General features: G+C 43.0%; 1 protein-coding gene across 2 annotated transcripts in view; it reads left to right on the top strand.

The window, feature by feature from the left end:
• Positions 1-3,571: 3,571 nt before the first annotated feature.
• LOC122719481 (ADAMTS-like protein 4) overlaps positions 3,572-20,096 on the top strand; it is a 39,231-nt gene continuing 22,706 nt past the window's right edge. Inside the window, exons 1-2 of one of the 2 annotated variants that reach the window (XM_043945317.1) lie at positions 3,572-4,030; positions 5,182-5,322. In XM_043945317.1, coding sequence (XP_043801252.1) covers positions 5,210-5,322 — 113 coding nt within the window. In that variant the 5' untranslated portion in view covers positions 3,572-4,030; positions 5,182-5,209. The remainder of the gene's footprint in view (positions 4,031-5,181; positions 5,323-20,096) is intronic. The other variant, XM_043945318.1, reaches the window with a different exon arrangement.

Below are 20,096 nucleotides of genomic sequence, written 5' to 3'. Positions count from 1 at the left end.
TTCAGGTTTAATGTGTCTATATGTAGAGCATAAAATATTGCTATAAGATCAATAATGGGAAATAATATCGGTCATTTTCCAACGATTCAACCTTCTTCCACGATTTCTTCTATGATTCGGATAATTGGATTGTGCAAGATTTTTCAATTGATCGACGGATCGATCGACCCGACTCGAGAGTTTAATTTCATTTAGAGGCATCGTTCCACCGAACCGTCGAGAATAGAACACTCGTAATAAATTCCTTCAAGGTTTAGAACATTGTACGGATCGCGAAACAACGTCGCATAAATTAATTAATACGATTTTATTACCGTCGCGATCGTACACTCTTATACGCGTTAATGCGAACGAATTCGTTCGAATGAAAATAACATATTACGAACGAACGAACGAACGAGAAATGGAGACGCTCCATTGACGATCTCTTGTCATTTCCATAATTGGCTTATTCTTGTTAGTTTTCGGCATGTCTCGAGAGATACGGAGGACGCGTCTCCGGATATTAATGGATTTCGCATAAAAGAGCAATTATATCGGTTGTATTTCGAGCGTGTGCTGGATATTAAAAGGAGGCAGCGATAAAAAAAATATCGTCAAGAACGTTTCTTGAATCGTCATTGAACGCGTATTTACTTTGAGTTCGTAGGCAGCCACGCTGCATCCGGTCCGAAATTATTTAAAGCCGATTCTGCGCAAGTATCGAACCGATGCTGTTTGTCGAAATTAATGAATTATACGCGGTATATTTTAATAAATACATATTTAACGTGGGCAAACAGAACGAGCGCACACGATGATCGCCAACCGTACGTGTTTCGCTCGGATCTTTCGTACTCGATTGGAAGATAATTAAGCCTTGTTCGTTCGATTTGCGCGATGAAACGTTGACCGGTATGGCGGATATCCAGTTTAGGATAATATATTTTACCGGAGCTGCGCGAACGATTCGCTGGCGCCAAACTAATGTCCCGTGCTCATCGCGAGAAAGCGAGTTCTCCTTCTCGTGGCGAACGGATTTGTAGGAAGTGGTCGGACAGAACGTTTGCGCATACCTCCTCGACCAGATGATTCACCGGTTTACGGTTGAAAAAAAGGAAACGCTTGGAAGAGACGTTTCACGATTTTATTCACCGATTACGCGAATTCCTTCGCGCGTTTTTATCGCGTGTCAAAGTTACAGCTATTGAGATACGCGGTTTCGCGAATTCATTGTTGGCAATAAACGACAAGCCTTGGATATTTTTTTTTTTTTAATAAGATGTAGGAGATATTTAATATCTCGATATCGCATACTGATTGCATCAGCTTTGAACAGGTGCAAATTATTCTATCGGTTTTACATAATAGGGTTATAACAAGTGTATAAACGTTTTCATTTATTTTTTTATACGTCTACGCGTTGTACATTCTATTTCTATGAATTTACCCATCTACTTCTTAACTGACTAATGACTTCTGCTAAGAATTGTTGACCATTAGATTCGATGAAGTTCGCAAGTGTTCGGTCGTTTAAAAAATTCAAGCTAGATAAACATGTACGTACATACATCTTCGCGCTTGAATCGTTGAAAAAGGCCACGGTACTTTACATATTATCGAAATATATAATGTTAAGTTTTAACGTAAGCATTATAAAAAAAAAAATGATGCTATTTATGAATTACACTGAGAAGAGACAAAACTTTTTCACTCATCTAACGCTTTCGTCCGTACTGATAAGAAACGCCTGTTTAAGAATCACGCGAGTCAAAAGAAACGCGAAGATCCATAGATCGTCGGCCAAAGTGAGGAGACTGGTAACCCAGAAGATTTTCTCAGAAGAACGTTTTTTTGCCGACTTGTTGATTTCAATAGCACACTAGAGAAAAGATTTTCTTTTTTTTCTTTTTTTTCCCCGCGACACCGTTCTACTATGCAGACTCGATTTGTCGCGGCACTTAGTCTCGCGATGCGCTTGGTCGATCGGCGAAATTCGCGACGCGTGAATGCGAGACCTAAAAATGGAAAGCGGAAACAAGGAGGAGAGCAGAATCGTGCGTGGCTTCAGGGCGTCACGCTGTCCACGAATGCAATATCCGCGGCAGCACGCCCGTTGCACCGTTACATCGATATCCGAAGAAAAACCGCTAACGCAATCTCAGGCTAAATTTTACGAGTGTTCGTTCAAACTATGCTCGCGGTTCGTTGAACCGGCGATAGAGAAACTGTCAGAATAGTGTCAGTTATTTCGAGACGTTTGTTTCGCGTATGTATCTACCCTCTTCTTATCGTTACCTCATCGCATCGAGGACTTTCATATTCGACAAAAGCGAGAAATCATTGTCGATGAATTATGCTTATAATTCTTGAGAGGAAGAATTTTACATTTCTTTTCTTTTACGTCGGTATGCATCGTTTGTTAGAAGCGTTTTGCACGTAAGTGCGAATAATTAAGCCTAAAAGGATGCACTATCGAAGTGCAAGAATCAAGTGCTAAGAGCATCCCTTAGAAATCTTTCTTTTCGAAATCTACTATCGTACTACGTTCGATCTTCCATTATATCTGCAGGATTTCGACGTCGCACGTACTCGTAAAACGACGCGATAAATGCAGTAGGATTTTAAATCATCCCGGTATCATAGAATCTATCAAAGTAGACAAAATGTAAGATGTTGTAGCAAGAAGAGAGCAGATTCGTTGTTCCAAAGAAATTAAAAAATATATAATCTATCGATTTATTGTTGTTTCGTTGAATGAAAAAAAATTTTTTTTATATTCAAAACCGGATCTGCATTCTTATTACATAAAATAGACAAAGGTAAAAATACATTAATATCACGTAACGTAAAATTACATAGTATCACGTTGCACGTGATAACACGTGACATCACGATTAGGAAGCATATATTTTTATCTCGTTAAAATAGCATCAACTTATTATTAACGTAATAGAAACAATTACAACAGAATGCGAAATCTCGAGCAGAAATTCCTTGAATCGAGAGGAAAACGGTATGAGAAAAACTTGCAGCATTTTTCACTCTTTTTCATTTTTATTCCAAAAAACAATCGGAAATTTTTATTTCTTTTGCATCCGATTCTCATTTATCAATATTTCAGAAATTGTGGAAAAAGGAATTCTATTGCCTTCTATCCGCTTCGAGGTACCCAATTCTCAATTCACGGCCGAGATTGAAATTTCTTTTGGATACATAACGGATAATGTTTCACAAATTATCAAAAATATCTGCTTCGAGATCCTGGTCGATATTCTTACGCGACTAAAAGTGTCCCGAAAAAGGAGAGCAGCCGTGACACAGGGGACTCTTCTTCTTTTTCGATCCGTTTCTCGGGGATGCGGCTCTCCGTGTACCGGCTGGTGCATGTGACGGGCCTTGCATCGTGCGTGAACACGTGCGTGGTGGCGCGTGTGCGTGCACACAGGCGCCGAGGGATGCGTCGACGGACCTCCGCCTCCTTCCTCCTCGGATCCACCACCACCCTACGGACCTATATATTTCCCGGAGGGTCTCCCACTTTCGCCACTATCATTCCTGTCGCGGCTGCGCCAACCCGTGAGCGCGCAAACGTGAGTCCGCTCTCGGCTTTCCTCCTCGGAGTTTCCGCGCTTGATGATCGCGCGCGCCAACACCGATTCTCTCTCCTCACGTTTTCTCTCCACGATTTTCCACGAACGGAGGAAACGCGTCGTGCGGTGCATTCGTGTCGAGGTTAGTTAGTGTGCGGTTTCCAAGGAAATTGGTTTCACGGACGAATCGATCGATCGTGAACGCGGGAATCGGTCCACCCGTGTCGTTCCAATTAATTCTCTCGATATTTTGTTTTTATCGGGTGTACAAGGAGAGAAAAAGAAAGAGAGAAAGAGAGAGAGAGAGTATCGATCGCGATCGAGATTTTTTTTCTTTTCTTTTTGTTTTCTTTTACCCGCGGGCGGCTCGTGTTTCTTGGGAAATGTGTGCCACGTGTAGTGAGCCCGCGAGTTCACCTGCTACTCCTACCGAATGGGATTAGATGAAGTGCACGACGGTATGTCGAAGTGTTTGTTCAAATTTTTTTTTTTTTTTTTAATTCTCTCGTGATTGTTTATGGGGACTTTATCGTGTGGAAACTTGAACGTATTTCGCGTCAATTATTATGACATAAAATCGCGGAATCGACGATTATCGTGAATGAAGTTGTTTTTCGATACCTCGAAACTTTATTTACGACGAAGTCTCGAAAAAAAATATTTTATTCTCTTGCCAGAAATCGTGAGATTAAATCGTACGAAAGTTTTTGATAAGAAAATGACGAGAAGAAAAAATTACTTCGTCGAAACGAACGCGTCGATGAATTTACCATGTATTTACGATATTAATTTTTTTTAGTTGTTCATCGTAGAATTGCCGCGTTTCAATTGCCGGGACAAGAACGCGAGACGAGGCGCATTTTTCACAGCTGTTCATACAGCGAAACGCGTACGCTATCGTACATAAGAAATCGTGAATAAAGATGCTTCCTTATACAACCGCGTTCGCCAACTAGTGACTCGATATATCGTCTTGTAAATTACCTTTCCGCGACTTTTATCTTCGTATTCTCGTAACTCGATTTTTCTTTTTTTTTTTTTTTAGTTTTCGAATAACTTCGAACGATCTCTCGGTCGTTTTCTGCATAAAAACGAATACACATACACAGTTAGAAAATATATCAGCCTATTTCTTTTCTAACTTTGTGACGCGTTACTCCACATACATAATTCATCGTTCTTTTTGTAAACGTTTTCACCGATTCGAAATAATATTTTTTTTTTTCCACAAAACAAGGAAAGTCATCGACTATGCGGATCTCGTGTTTTCTCGTTCGCGCGATCATTCGCGATTCCACGACCGTTTTCATCGATCGTTTTCGACGTGGGTATCGAGACCTGGAAGTAAAGAAAACACGGGTGTGAGATAGAATTATTGAACGCTTTATCGAGCGCGCGGCAAGAGTTCATTACACAATGAGAGAGAAGGTAAAAGACCGCGGAGTCTCTAGGACTTAAGGCGATCAACCGGTCGGTCTAAAGGCGTCCCTCGAGTTTCCACGCGGGGTACACACGGTGATTTGTTGCGTGGCGTTTTTCTTACGCTCTATATCATTCAGCCGGTAATGAGGTTTGCCTTTAACGTATTCGCGACGTTTCTCATGCGCAGGATGGCCTGAGCCTCGGAGCAAATCTTCATGGATCGTTCACGAAAATCGAGAAATGATCGGTCGCCGCGGTGTCCCGCAGAAGTTCCGCGGCGCCAAAGATGCGCGCCACGACGCGCCAACATCGCTGTCAAGAATTTCGGGTAAGTGTGAAAAAACGTGGCGGTATTTTTGTACAAAAATTTCAATCGTTGTTTACATTCCAATAGAAAAACACGCGGGTTGGATCTTCGAAGCGAAGCGTCGAACTCTCTCGATCGTGTGTCGAAAGATACGCGAGAATGTGTTGTTTGACAAGTTGACGTATTAGATTTCTGAAATATTAGCTTAGATTTTCTCACCGATCAACGATCGTCGATCGTCACCCGTGAAAAATATATATATTCATTGTTTAAAGAACAGTTTCTGGCTCGCGTCTAATGTTATTTAACGGGCAACTGCAAATGACCGCTCGTCGAAACGCGCAAGTGCTTGGGGCGGTATCGAGGGCCTTCGAGGTTTTGTTTAAAAATTTTACGCGATATCGCTTCGGAAACGTGAAACCGTAAAATATTCCGGATCGAACTCGAGCCGAAGAATTTCACTCCCATACCGGGGGGACACGGAGCATTATTGTGACCCGATGAAATACGTAATCGAAGTGCTCGATGTCGCGATTAGAAATGGATCGTTGCGACAGCTAAACGATTCCGGTTATCAGCCTTTTCTATACATATATTTTAAAAACTGTCGTCCGGGTATAATATTTATGCCCCATATCCAAGCTTCGTATTTCCGTTTCACAACCGATCTTGATTAATATTTATTTCTCAATCTCTGGTGTCTCGACTAATAGAAGAGAGAAAATACGAACGTCGTTCACGATCGACGATATTTTAAAGGAGGAAAATATATAAAGAGTATTGGCGCAAGTTTTCTCGAGGGCTTCTTTAATAATCCAGAGATCGGTTAAATCGTTTAACCTGGAACGCGATACTCGAACGAGCGCGCGAGCAAATAGCATCGAACGCGACGCGAAATTTGTACGCGATTTGTATCGAGAATCTCGTGACCGCGAGCGTGTGCGGTTTACTGAAGGAAAATGAAAAAAAAAAAAAAAAGAAGAAAAAAGAAATATGTGGAATTAAAAAAAAAAAAGAACGGAGAACAGTCGAAACACGATCGCCTCCTCGATAAGTCGTCTCTCTTCCTCGTGCCGTACCGTAGGTATATATCGGCAGTTTATTTTAATACAGACACCTCGTAATAATTCTCAATATACATCGTACCGAATGAACGGACATCAATCGTTGCCCTCGTTACTTTCGATGCTTCGGGCAGAGGGTCCCTTGTTATCCGCGCAGTCTTCTTTGTACGGCATGCATGCCAATGTCCGCGCATAATTACCGGTTTCGATTACTGATCGGCCATGGCAAGTGGTTGAATTTTCCGCCTGCGTTGGGAAACTTTTACTTCATCGTAACTTTATACGCTTAATTTCTACGGGGATCTTTATTTTTATATCCGTCTCTTTTACTTTTCGATCTTTTCCATCGATTATTCTCGATATACTTTTATTTTTTATTTTTTTAATCACTCTTATAACGTTACGGTTAGTATGGTACAATATTCGCTCGTATTCGTTCAATTGTATTAAAATATTTCACGTGTTGATGATTAAGCGGACGTATAAACTCGAATAACGCGATTTCTGAGCGACCGTGGCACGGAATTCCCAGATGTAGATTCTCAAAGCACCGACCGACGTCTGGCAGCGCGCGTAGTCATCACTGAAAAGCGTGAAAGTAACTCATGTATCACTCTCTGTGACACTAATCCCCTGGGTCGTGGGGTGGATTGGTCCCGAAAAAGGGCCAAGGAGGATGGGAAAAAAGCGAGAAGGAAGAAGCAGCGATGCGGACAATAAGCAATCTGTAACGTGTAGGGTAATTATATTGAGTCTAGACGTACGCGTGCGATTATACGCGTCCCTTCCGCGCGTCACATGCGGTATACATTACGTATGGTATGTAGTCGAGTTTGCCAGGGTCTCGCGTGTGTATGCATCTGTCTGTGATAATACGCGGTGACTGAAAAATACGACTCGTCCGACTTGTCGGTCGAGAAAGTTTTTGCTCGCCTTGAAAACTTTTCGTCGCGACGTCCTACTCGTCGATAATTATGCTCGTCTTTCTTTTTTTTCACTCCCCTCTCCGAATCATTCACTTCGATCCTGACGATTTTCGCAGACATCGACGACAGCCACCTGCTTTTTTCCCTGTTCAACCCTTTCACTTAACAATTGCGACCACTTTCTTTTGAATTACCGTTTCGAACTCGACAAATTGTTCTTCGTTAAATATCTCGATAATTTACGATCGAATAACGGAGGAATGTTTATAACATGGCCGTGGTATAAAGATTCGTAAAACTTCACCTTCAATTCTTCGGATAATTTCCTTCTCCAGTTATGAAACTTCTTTCTTCGGAGTCTAACTTAACGATCGTGAATCCTTTGAATTTACGTAGCGCATAATATTGGCGAGAGCTCGCGAATGTGTGTCATTATACGACCCCTATGGGCACATAAAACTTGCACCCATGGAGCTTTTTATATCTGGACACGAGCCCATTAAGCGAACCAGAAAGGCCATCAACCGATCTCCGAGGTGCGAACCGCGAAGTCGACTGGAATATCGATTATTTACGTGACGAAGGTTGGGGAGCAGGGATCTTGGTCGGAAAAATAGGGGATCGCGCGCGAAGAAACTGTGGAATGAATGGACAAACAAATAAAAATGCATTAGTCGGCGAGTGTGTTAAGAATATGAAGGACAGTTGGCGTTCAGCCCGCGATCCATCTACCTCCCACTTTGATCTTCACCGCGACAACGCAAAGTTACGTTACGATGCCGTAGGCTGTCGGGAAAAATGCATTTCTACGCGTTCTACGTGGCCCTGCCCTCTTCCTTCCTGTTCCCTTATCCCTCTGTCCCTTCGAGCAACGTATACACGAACGTACGCGCCCCCTACGTCCCTGCCACGCCGTTGCTTCGAGTACTCGCTTACAGAGTACTGTTAATCGGTGTCCAACCGACCGATCGACCGGTTGTTCGTTCGTTCGTTCGTTCGTTCGTTCGTTCTCGATGGCGTAGGATGATCGATCGTTCGCCAGCCAATGCGTTTCCGTTGGAAATTCGTGGCGACGATACGCGCTGTTGCCTGGTATGTTTCAGTGGATCTCCGTTATCGAATGCCTCGAAGAAATCTAAGGACGTATCGGGCCGTCATCAATGTACGGTTGAACGGATCGACGATTACGCGGTAGTCGTCGCTTGTTAATTAACGTCAGCGAGCGTCCACGATTCGAGTTTTATTGGTCTCTGACGCTGTAAAGGTTGTCGAACGGCGTCGAAAGCGAAAGAAAAGAAAGCGGCACGAATCGAAGGCGAAATAGGAACGTAGATGGAATTTCATTTGGTCATTCAGGGCCAATGAAACGCATCTTTGAGAGCGAGGTTATATATCGTTTAATTACGGATCAGCTGTTTCAGGCCGAGCGTGACGGCCGCTCGCGCCTGTGTGCGCGCGTGTCCCGATCGATTTATTTCGAGTATATATCGAGAGGTTCGCAACGAAGCGATCCCATCTCGGTACCGAAGATAGAATTGCCGTGGAAGGCAGCAATAAACGCGATCCACTCACGTACAACGAGTACTATTCATAAGTCGGATGGGAGAGCTCTAAGGGCCGTAAGTCCGCGCTCCGAGCGTGGCGCCTTCGACCACCTCGTAATTCTCGTCCGGAGACTTTTCTTTTTCACGGAGGCTTACAATTAAGCTCATTATGTACGCACATGTTCGCCGCGTTTCCGCTGATTTGCGCGCGTCACGCGACGCTCTGAATGCACCAGTCGTCGTCTCGTTCAATGTATCTCCGATCCCATTCTGCCGCTTTTTTTTTTTTTTTTTTTTTTTTATATCGAATTCAATTGCTTATTATATCGTTCATTACGTTTCCTTACGGGGTGAGAAAGCGAGAATTAATCCAATTCCACGTGTTTCTTTTTTTTTTATTTTTCTTTCTTGGACTTCGTTTATCGAAACATTCCGTGCTATCCGCGTAGCAATTTCGATAAAAAAACATCGAAGACTAATTGTCGCCGTGATACCACTTAGCAATTGATTATCGAGTTTTCGTTAAGTCAATTTCCATGTCGTTATCCGGATGTTATTAAAAGGGTCGTCGTGCTCCGGCACGATTCGTTTTCGAAGCGTGGTCCGGCATCGATCGAAACGAATGGACTGATCGGGGAGAGTCTTACCTTAACTGTAACTTTCTTTTCTTTCGATAAGAGACGCTCGGTTTATTTCGGACGGTGCGGGAAAAGATTTTTACCGAGCCGATAATTCTTATATATATATATATATATATGTATATATGTAAAAAATTTTAAAGCTTCCGTTAAAGAAATGTCGGGGATAGATAGACTCGACAGGGCGAAGAAAACCGTTATGGAACACGTGTGTCCATAATGAACGTTTATGCGTAACTTCCGGAAACGTTAAGAATAACGTTTAAGATTATGTTGTTAAAGTGGTTTTTGCAATGGTGACGATCGTAAAGCGTGATTAGTCTCACTATGAAAAGTCTCAATTGGATCGTGCTTTAATTTCATTGTTCGAATTTCTTCGATCATGGGTACGCTGTCGGTCTTTACGAGCGGTCAGAGGTGTGATGGCGCGAAATGAAAATGAAATCGAAGAACGAGGCAAACCGACAACGTCTATAAGCGAGCATACGAGCCGTAAAACCACCAAGATCGTAAAATCATCAAACAATAGATTACACGGCAGTTATGAAGCGGTTGGCAAACAATTTCAACCGTTACCCACTTTTCTTTGACGATTCGTGAAAAATCGAATCTATACGGTTTCCCAGCTTATATAATAGCCTTACGCGCGCCATTGTTTAAAGAAATTTCTTTATAAAGACTTCGGTTCCATTTCCAAAACCTTTCACTACTTCTCTTATGCGTGAATTTTATAACTTGGAATTTTATAACTCGAAGGAATGAAAAGACCTGTTCGAAATTAATCTTAGAAACGGCGATCGTCGATTCACGCGAGCGGTTTCTGCTTTTCTGCCACTAACAACCGCGTTATGCTTAACTGTGGTAGCGGATTGTGCGAGTAGCTGCGAGTCATTGACTCCTGTTTACATCGATTTACTCTAACGACGATACTTTCTTCGATTCGCGTATATCGTATGCAACGAATGCCTGGGATCGAGATGAAAATACGATTATTTGGCAACGACAACAACGTCTACGCTACGAGTGTTCGATTTATGCGCCAAATATTTTTTCAAATACGCGACGAATTCGTCCGCGTTGCTTTTATCCTCCCCATTGCGCGTGCCTCTCGCGATTCCATTCTCGAATGCCGAAGAAGAAACCTTTTTTCGAAAGCGGGTAGACTTTTCGATTTATCTTGCGCACATTGAAAAGAAAACACGGAGATAAGGGCGCCTCGTCCATTCTCGATTCGCGATCGTTGCAATTGCCTAACGTTCGAGATTCCTTTAAAAAGAAATACGTATTTCGAGAAATGTTTGTTGACGAATCGTTCATCAAACTGTTTTTAGAATAGTGATTCATTCAATCATCGGGCGAAGAGTAATAGAATGTTTTTTGTTCGCGACATTGCGTGATCGATTGAATCCGGCTCTCCCTTTAAAATAGAAAAAAAAAAAAAACACGAGGATAATGACAGCAATATCGGATTAATCGTAGTAAGTCTCTATTAAGAAACAGTGATCCGTAACGTTTACAGAGGGTGGGGCGTCTCTAATGCCGTTACTTAAAATATCTCTGACGATCCGGCACGTGTTACAAATAACGTTGTAATTTATCGCAACGCAAACAGCCTTACGACCTTCACACAACCTCGAGTGCAAACAGATTTTTCCCAATTTTTGTACATACAGTGGAATTATCGTATTTCCTCGTCGTACTGCTCGATAAAAGCGAAACGAAGATGCGTCAATCACGGTGTAGAATAGCATAGGACGGAGTAAAGTAAACTTCCGTCAAGATCCACCAAGATCTCTTGCCACGATCGAACTTGAAACGATTCGAAACGAGAGAAGCGTCTAGAGGAGAGACTCTCCTCTCCGCATCGGCAGTTATCGAAGAAGGCGAATGCGAGGAGGGTGGCGAACGCGGGGGCGGAACGAGAGTCGGTGACGTTGATTCGCATCGAGTCCCGCTGCGAGGACCTTGACAGTTTAGAGACACAGTGACAGCCACGGACGCCTGACACCGCACCGCAACCCCGAGTCAACGATACGTATTCTATCAACGTCCGTGGAGCGCGATAACCTCGGCAACTGCATGCTGAATGAGCCGTACGAGAAACGACGGATCGTAGCCGTCTTCGTTCGTCGTCGTCGTCGACTTGGTCCCTTTTCTGCAACAATGGCCTTTATGCGCGCGGGACGGATGCTATTCTAACGCGGCACGAGACGAGAAAGGGAGAGAGGAACGACGGGTGATCCACGTCGGCACGGACAAAGCTCTTCCCTTCTCCGTATAGGAACCGAGCCGGACAGCGAAGATTTAAATTGATTTCGAGATAAGTGCGTGGAATTAAAGATGCATTCGGACGATCATCCGCGCGCGGTCAACCCCACGTCCCATTCCTCCGCTATATACTTGTCCTCCTCCACTTTGCGTACGATAACCGGCCCTCGGCAATCGCGTTGCTCGCTTTCGTTTTCCTCTCGTTCTCTTTCTCGAGGGAATCCCTCGGTATCGGGACCTCTCGAGGGTATATCTGTCGTTGTCGAAGAATTAACAGGATAAACTCGTAGTTTCCTGGTTCCGAAGGCAGAGAAACGAGTGATTAAGGGCTGGAGGAAGCTCGAGCACGAATCGCGTATAAATAACGAGCGACGAAAAGGGGAATGGCGGCGGTGTATGGTCGTCGTTCCCATCGACGACCGTTTGTTTGATGGAAGGCCTGTCGTCGCCGTACGCGATCGGTCCCGGACCGGAGGGAAGTTGAGTTGCGTAGAACTCTGGCGCGCGCGCGCCCGTTTCAATCGGCTAGAAAGTGAAACGAAGAAGCAGTGGTTTCTCCACTGCTCGTAATTCCACGCTTAAGTAAACCCGCGTTAACGCCTATTCTTCGCGTTCTGGTATCTATGCGTTCGTAACGAATCACTCGAAAATCGATGCACTCTTGACCTTCTGATAAGCTTCTGATGAGCTTTTTTTTAAGATACATTTCACCGTTTATTATACATGTTAGACACATTACAACTAGCGCGTGATATACTTTTTGATCTTTATTCGAGAAATTTATCTTTCGAGATAGGGATTGAAACTTTCGATCGATCGTTTCGCGAAATGAAAGAAACATTTTAAAAGTAAGTATGAATTAATCGAAAGAACTTACAGATTGGGAACCATTAGTCTAAACGATGCTAATTTCGTGTTAATGAACGAATCGATAATAAATAACAATATGCATGCGTTATATCTACGCGCAACAAGCTCGAGCGGTATACATAAATTTTTAACGCTTAAAAACTCACGCACGACGCCAACTAGAACAACGTTCTCTATTGTGTTATATGTATCTTAGACCGTCTCGAGAAGATAATCTTGGAAAAAATAGGCTACACGATCTTTTATCAGTCTTCCGCGACGCCACGACGAATTTTCTCGATGGTGAGGTTGGCGATAACGCATCACCTTTGTGTGAGTGTAAATTTAATATGCATCTAGGAAGGATCGCGAGACACGACGCATTGTAATTAGTTATTATTCGCGATACGTTGATATCGACACATCGTAGCTTCGCGGCTTCATTGACGAGAGTTGAAGAATGGCGGCGACAGGATGGAAAGTAGCCATTATTAGTGCGTATGATGTACTCGGAAGTTGCATTATTTCGCAATACGATGTTTATCTAATTGTTAAGCAATTTACAAATAAACGTGCGTATCGACATCGATGAATCATAGCATGAGAAATACTTTGAAACAACGTATATGATCTAACTTTTTTCTTTCAAATCTACGATTAATCTTCCAACACCGCAACCAGAGAAGACAGATTTATTTATAACAGTGTCTTAACAAGATTCTCAATTTAGATTTTATTTTTGGGAAAAAAGCAAGATCGCGTTAATCCGGTAGTAAGACCCGTAATACATAACCGTGCATTATGGAAACGAACGGTTATAAATCCGTCGGTGAAAACAATCAGTCGTGTTCCATATTGGATGGAAAAAAAGGATAGTAGTCCGTCATCAACGAGATACTGCATATACCGTATATGCACGGGACGCATACTGGATATATCAGATAAGAACGTTCGCGAGGTCTCGTAACTCCTTCGTCCGGGTAGGAGGCGTACGGTTCGAAAGCGGCATTAAACGGTCTTTTCTCGTTTATTTTTCAGTGAGCGCGAGATAGCGTGGTTTGACGTGAACCACCGCTGCTACCGCCAGCGGTGCCATCTCATGTCTTACCCATTCGCGTACGAGAAACCTATAATTATTCTTTCGAACGAGATCGTGGGCGAGTTTGTGCCGTCGTGCATACTCGCGACCGTAATTTAGACTTCTCTTTCGATCTTTTCTTTTCGCTTGTCAGTTCCAGATCTTACGATTTCATTCCAATCGATTTGCCTAATCGTTCATTTTTTTTTTTTTTTTGAAACTATTTTTGGATTAAATTTTTGAATCCTTTCATAGTATGATTGTATGGAAAAAATACTATACCAATTTTAGAGAAGAGATTCGATAGTCGCGAAATTATGATGTCAAAGTTGCGGTGTTAAACGTTCGAGGAATATAATTCTTCAATTGATAGGCTGCGAATCATCGAGTCGATATTTTCTCTCGTATTTATTGTCAGGCTTCGAATAATCGAAACATTTTGGTCTATGATTTCTGCCGTTTCTACGCGGTGCATGGCTTGGGATACGTGATATCGACAAGATATCAAAAGCCGTTTTCCCACGGGCGACGTTGCTCGGAGAGTACCGGGGATTATCGAGCTGCGATGATTATACATCATACGCACCACTGTTATTATACGGAACGTAGAAACAGAACCGTTAATTAGCCGGTACACGCTCCGCTGACACAATCGATCGAGCCATATTAATTGAAATCGACTTGAACTTGCTCGGCTGGAACTTTCGGTGTGAAAGTAATACGAGCAAAACTATCCGAATCGATCCGTTTCAATTAGAAATTAATTAACGATCGATAAGATTGATTTCCATTTCAAATTCAAGCAACTTTTTTCTATTCCGGTTTATCACGAAACGATATCGTAAATTCATATACGCAAAAACGACGAAAATTCAACGAAAATTCTCGAAGAATTTGTAAACTTAGGAATCGTTTTAGGAATGCTTTAATACGAAGCATCGCTTATGTATCGCCTTATACGACCGAGAAAATAAATTTCTAAAATAAAATACACAATTTTTCGGTTTACACGCAATTATACACAAGTGGAGATAACTATTCGGTCGTCACGATCAAGTTTCGTGGATAGAATCACCAATGAACATCGTTGCGGGAACCGTTAAAGCATCATCGATTCCTTGTTATTACTGGTGCCTGAAAATAGACTTTACCGGAAACTACGTACCGCTATACTCACCATCTGAATCGTGGTGTCTCGCGGAACCGAAAGCATCGAGATGCGTCCCGCCTGTTAATGTTTTCGCCGTTGTATCTCGCAGACTTCCCGTCTCGGAACTTCTTTCGTCATTTGGGACACGAGTTTATCGGAAGTTCCATCGCGTTTTAATCACCTGTTTCAACGGGGAATGTGAACCGTTATCGTTTCGAGGCTTAGAAAACGACCCGAAGCGAGCTTTCGTGGTCGAACGATGGTCGACTCGCGAGAATAGAGGGAAGGGAGAGAGCGGCAATTTCGCGGGAATCAGAGGTGGAAGCTGACAGGCAAGTTTCCGCGTTTTCAGGATTAGCAAACAAACAACTGTTAACGCGACGCTGATTCGTACCATGGTGTTTACACGCGTCGCGTCGTCATCTTCTTTTTATACCATAGACATAGTTTTAACGCGATTACATCGCGCGTACGTACGTACGTACGTAAGTTCGCTCACAATTACGAGGCTCGCGTACACACCCTATGCACATATTTGCACGCGGATCTACGTGCAAATATACGGGCGCGCGTGCATGCGCGATTTCGACGCCGGCGTTTGTGCGTGCCGCGTCGCGACAGGGATGTTCTTGAGCGCGGGTAAATGTTTATCTTCGTGTCGATGCATATTAATAATCGCTTTTTTTATTCTCTCTTCTGTTGTATCTCTTGAAAATGGAAGAAAATAGGATAATATCGGTCAATTAAATATATATATATATATTTTTTTTAAATGTTGTTTTATCCGTTTTGTCGATTCGTATGTTCAATTAATTAGTACGTGATTTTTAATCGTTTCGTGCGAATGAAAATTTGACGTGTGAAAGAAATATACTTTTTTTTTTGTTCTTTTTGTAAATGGTATAACAGATAAAAAAATATTCTAATTTTTGTTTATAATCTGGTATACCGCGATTAGACAATTTTCCTTAAATATATTACTCAGTTCTTCTTTATTTTGGAATTCTTCTTCGTTAGATCAGTTTCGCTTCGATTCAAAGAGCCCCAATGTTCGTCCTATAATTAGGCGAGGCTTTCGAGTGCAAACCGCGTCTTATAGAAATATTGTTCTCACGACTTGCCAACACTGGTGCGTCTTCATCGGGATCCAAACCATGACATCAGTGACCAACAAACAAGCACTGAATCTTAATTCGACGAGGACTTATACCTGGATCGATAACGCTTAGAAAACAAGCTTGCATTTGGAAGAGGCCAGTCATCGAAAATCAACGTCGGATTATTATATAGTTAGAATTCATTTTCGGGGATCAAGGATGATGACTGTGCAGAAACGCGGAGTATATTTACGACTATTCTTTCACGTACACGAAGAAAAATAAAAATTAAGAGGAAGAGGGTTCGAACGATAGCACACGTGGGATCATTTTTTTTTTTTTTTGGCTTTTGCGTCGGATATAAGTTTTCGTTTTCGTTTTTTCGAGACTTTCAAACGATTATAACGACAAATAACGAGATCATGGTTCTTCGTGTCGTAAAACATCCGAGTTCTTACTAATATTCGTTGACAAACGTTTCCTCCGACTAATTGCGTCGACTCGTCGTCGAGAAAACGAGTCCGGGATTAGAATCGTAGAACTGATCATTCTCGTTTTCCCCTTTCCACCATCATCGTGGCGAGATTTACGACGGTCATGGTCCGATTGCGAGTTTAATAAGGCGCGTAGTTGAGAATGGAACGCGTGGCACGCATGGAAAGAATTGGTTGTATTCCTCGGTAAAATTTTCAGCGATGAATTCATTTTAATTGCGAGGACGCGCCGCCTCCTACTCGTTCTTCGCAGCTCACCGATGTTTGTTTAACCCCGTTGAGCGTATTGCGCTGTATACTGGAAATTTCAGCCACCATATGAACGCGGATCGTGCAAAGAGAAATTTCGAGAAACATTGGAACTAATCTGGCGGATTTCCATGGAAAATACTGTTTTCCCTCGTTGGAGGGAACGAAACTTTTTCATCGAGCGTAAGAATCGTAAGAAGATCATGGAAACCGAGCTACAGCTTTCAACTGATTCAGCGTTCTTGATTCCGCAAAGACCTCGAGTAAATTTCAACGAAAGAATCGGTTTCCACGGAGCGATTTTCCCCTGAAATTCGTTATTGTCTCCGTCGAGCTTACCGCAAGTCCTTCACACCCACGCAAACTCGCGACACCGGTCGTAAACTAACGAGCAGAAAATCCGCAAAAACGAACGAACAATTCGATAGCTGATAGCATTTCCAAGATCGATACTCGAGAGGTATGCGGTAACCACGATTGAGAAAGAAGATCCCCTATTCTATTTCCATTTCTATTTCGTGGCACTGTGTACGTACGCGTGCAATTGCAGAAATAAGCTGTAGATCAGAGGGTTCAGACTGGGTCTTTCCCATTTAGACTGTGAGATGCATTAGAGGTCGGAGCTGATGCATTGGCATCGATATCGAACACGCACGATTCCTAGATTCGTTATTACGCGTATCTCTTTATTTTCACCAGGAATTTCTCTTTTCTCTCTCTCTCTCTCGCGCCATTTTCCATTTCTTCGCGTATATTTTCTTTATAGTAGTATCAAGATATATGGGATGAACAAGATCTACTACTATTCTATCGATGCTATTATATCGAATATTTACGAGCCGAGCGTAACCGGATATTTGATTCTACGAAATAACAACGCGAAATTGGAAAAATTCCTCTTTTTTTGTTCACTCGATGCGTGGGAATCGGAGAATAGAAAATGTTAGAAATACTCCTCTTCCGAAACATTAACGGTAGAAATATTGAGTCGATAGAAACGTAATCTCGATTTTTACGAGTAGAAATACTCGTATTTCAAGCTTCAAAATCATACGCTATTATGAAAGAGAATACATGAAAGAGAATACTATCCTTATAAAATGAATTTATCATAAACAAAATGATATAATAAATACACGATGCACGAAATTTTTGAAACCGTTCATCCTCGTAGCAGAGTCCGAAAATCTCGACACAACTTTGTCACCGACTCGATAATTGACTGGCAAATCTCTCCAAATGCGTTTCGAGCTGCCTGTACATCGGTGCACGCGCTCTGCGAATGTCGTTTTATTTCAAAGCTATGCAAACAAAGGCCGGTAAGAGGGTATACGATCGATATACGATAAAAGCTTTTGCGCAACCGTAATCGCATCTGTAATTCTATATCATTTATATGGTTGGTTGCGTGCCGGACTAGGCATTGTATTCGTAAGTCTCTTTTGTCTTTGGTGAAATTTTTCCACCTGCGTGAACGAGGCCGATCCCGGCGCGGAGTGTGGCAGAAAACGCGAAAACGAGTGCGAGGGGTCGAGAGATCGAAATCGACGAAAGGGCGAGAGATAGCGTCGCTTCCGCCGTTCTCGAGCCAGAAACAACAACGATATACGTGAGCTATCCGACATACGTGCTCGCCGTTCGTTAAATGAGCGAAACGCGCTTGTTCGACCAAAACAATGGTCTTGTACGATGGCTACGTGTATTGTGTGCGAGCGCATCAAAGGGCCACGCGAGGCATAGCAAAAGGGTTCGAACACCAAGGTAAAAGTCGATTGGAAGTCACGCCGCTCTGTCCTCGGTATCCATGCCATCAACAATCGTATCCGGTCGTGGCTAATTATTTCCTGCTGCGGAGCAAGAATCGAGCTTTCTCGTCGTCTCTCGATCGGTTTGTTTCGACGATCGTCGCTCTTTTCGAATCGATCGACCGGCGGACGACTTATCGGACGACCTTCGATTCGACGATTTTAAACGCGTACAGAAAATCGTGGCGAGAATTTTAATGATCCGAGAGGGAGGAGTTAAGAGGCGACAGATAGGAATGTAGAATTTGGAAGGGAAAGGACGACTATATACGATTCCAAGAAACATGCTTTCGCTCTCCCTCTAAAGGGTTCGTTTGTAGGAAAAGTGAATCAAACAAAACGGTGAGAACGTTTGCACAGGTGGACATCTCTTGGAGGCATTTCTTTCTTTCTTTCTTCCTTCCTTCCTTTCTTTTTTTTTTTTTTTTTTGAGATAAAAAACCCTTCGCAGCGATATTACCACGACGTCTTCGTTTCCCAAAAAATTGTCGGGCTTATCGCAACAGGTTAACAGGTTCGGTCGGAGATTGTAGGTAGTGTGACATTAAAATGTTCACACTTCCAAGTCTGGTTCTCAGCGGCAACGCGCATTCTGCACGGCTGCCCTTTCCGGCACCACTATCTTGGATCGGCGCCTTTGTACGTGACATTCTCGACGCGTGTATCGGCCAAGGAGGCGAGATTCCCGTCCACGGAGACGAAAGGTAGAAATTTACGGTCATTAAACGGCGTTCAAACGGTCGGTTTCTCTCTTTCTCTCTCTCTCTTTCTCTCTCTCGAGAATGGCCTCTCGACACGGCCTCGCGTTTGCCCCGCGTGTGTCCGTCTTCCACGGATCAAATGAAAACGTAATTGCTATTAAAGCGTTTATTCGTATTACAACTTCCATACGCTGTGCATCCCATGCACGATGCGATTATCGTGTGTGTGTTTCGAGAGAGAAAAACTTTCTTCCCCGTTCCTTCCAACTCGTACGTGGGAATTAAATCTGTTCGAAAATGTTGGAAGTCGAAGGTCTGATCATGGGTGCGCACGATTCTCCTCGCAATTCCGATCCTTCCGGTATCAAAGGTTCGCGTTTACTGCTAGATTTCGATTCGCGAAGAAGCGATAAGGAAGGGAGGCAGGGATCAGAGGCGATAAATCGAGTTTAAAAGCTGTTTCGAGTGCGCCTCTCGAGTGCCAAGGATCTAGTTTAAGAAGAAAATTACGAAGAGATGATCCATCTCATCGGGTCATTCGCGGCGAATTTATGTCCAGGTTACTCGTCCTCGGGACTAGATAAACGATTCGAGGCCACCGAGGTGGCGACTTTCTTATCGTATTATTCACGACATTTCCAGCTGCTCGAGGAGAGAAAAAAGACATTCCTGATGGGATCGATGCACACGGTTATACATCGAATGCTATTCCTCCGATGGCGCCTGCCCTGTTTGTTGCCCTCTTCCTTCGATTTAATCGATTTAATGGCCGATGACAGCGGACGATGAGAATCGGTCAAACCATGCTTTCGTGGCAGCGTTAACGAGTAATTAGTTTAGGTTTCCGATAACGAGCAAACCAACAGACTTCCCGAAGTAGATAAAATTAGAACTCGAGTTGCCCTCCAGTTTCCAAAGAAAATTCTATTTCA

Source organism: Apis laboriosa, unplaced genomic scaffold, assembly GCF_014066325.1.
Source record: "Apis laboriosa isolate Shangri-la unplaced genomic scaffold, ASM1406632v1 scaffold79_cov154, whole genome shotgun sequence".
Lineage (NCBI taxonomy): Eukaryota > Metazoa > Arthropoda > Insecta > Hymenoptera > Apidae > Apis > Apis laboriosa.
The sequence above is the reverse complement of the archived record's forward strand: the minus strand, read 5'-3'. Positions and strand labels throughout refer to the sequence as shown.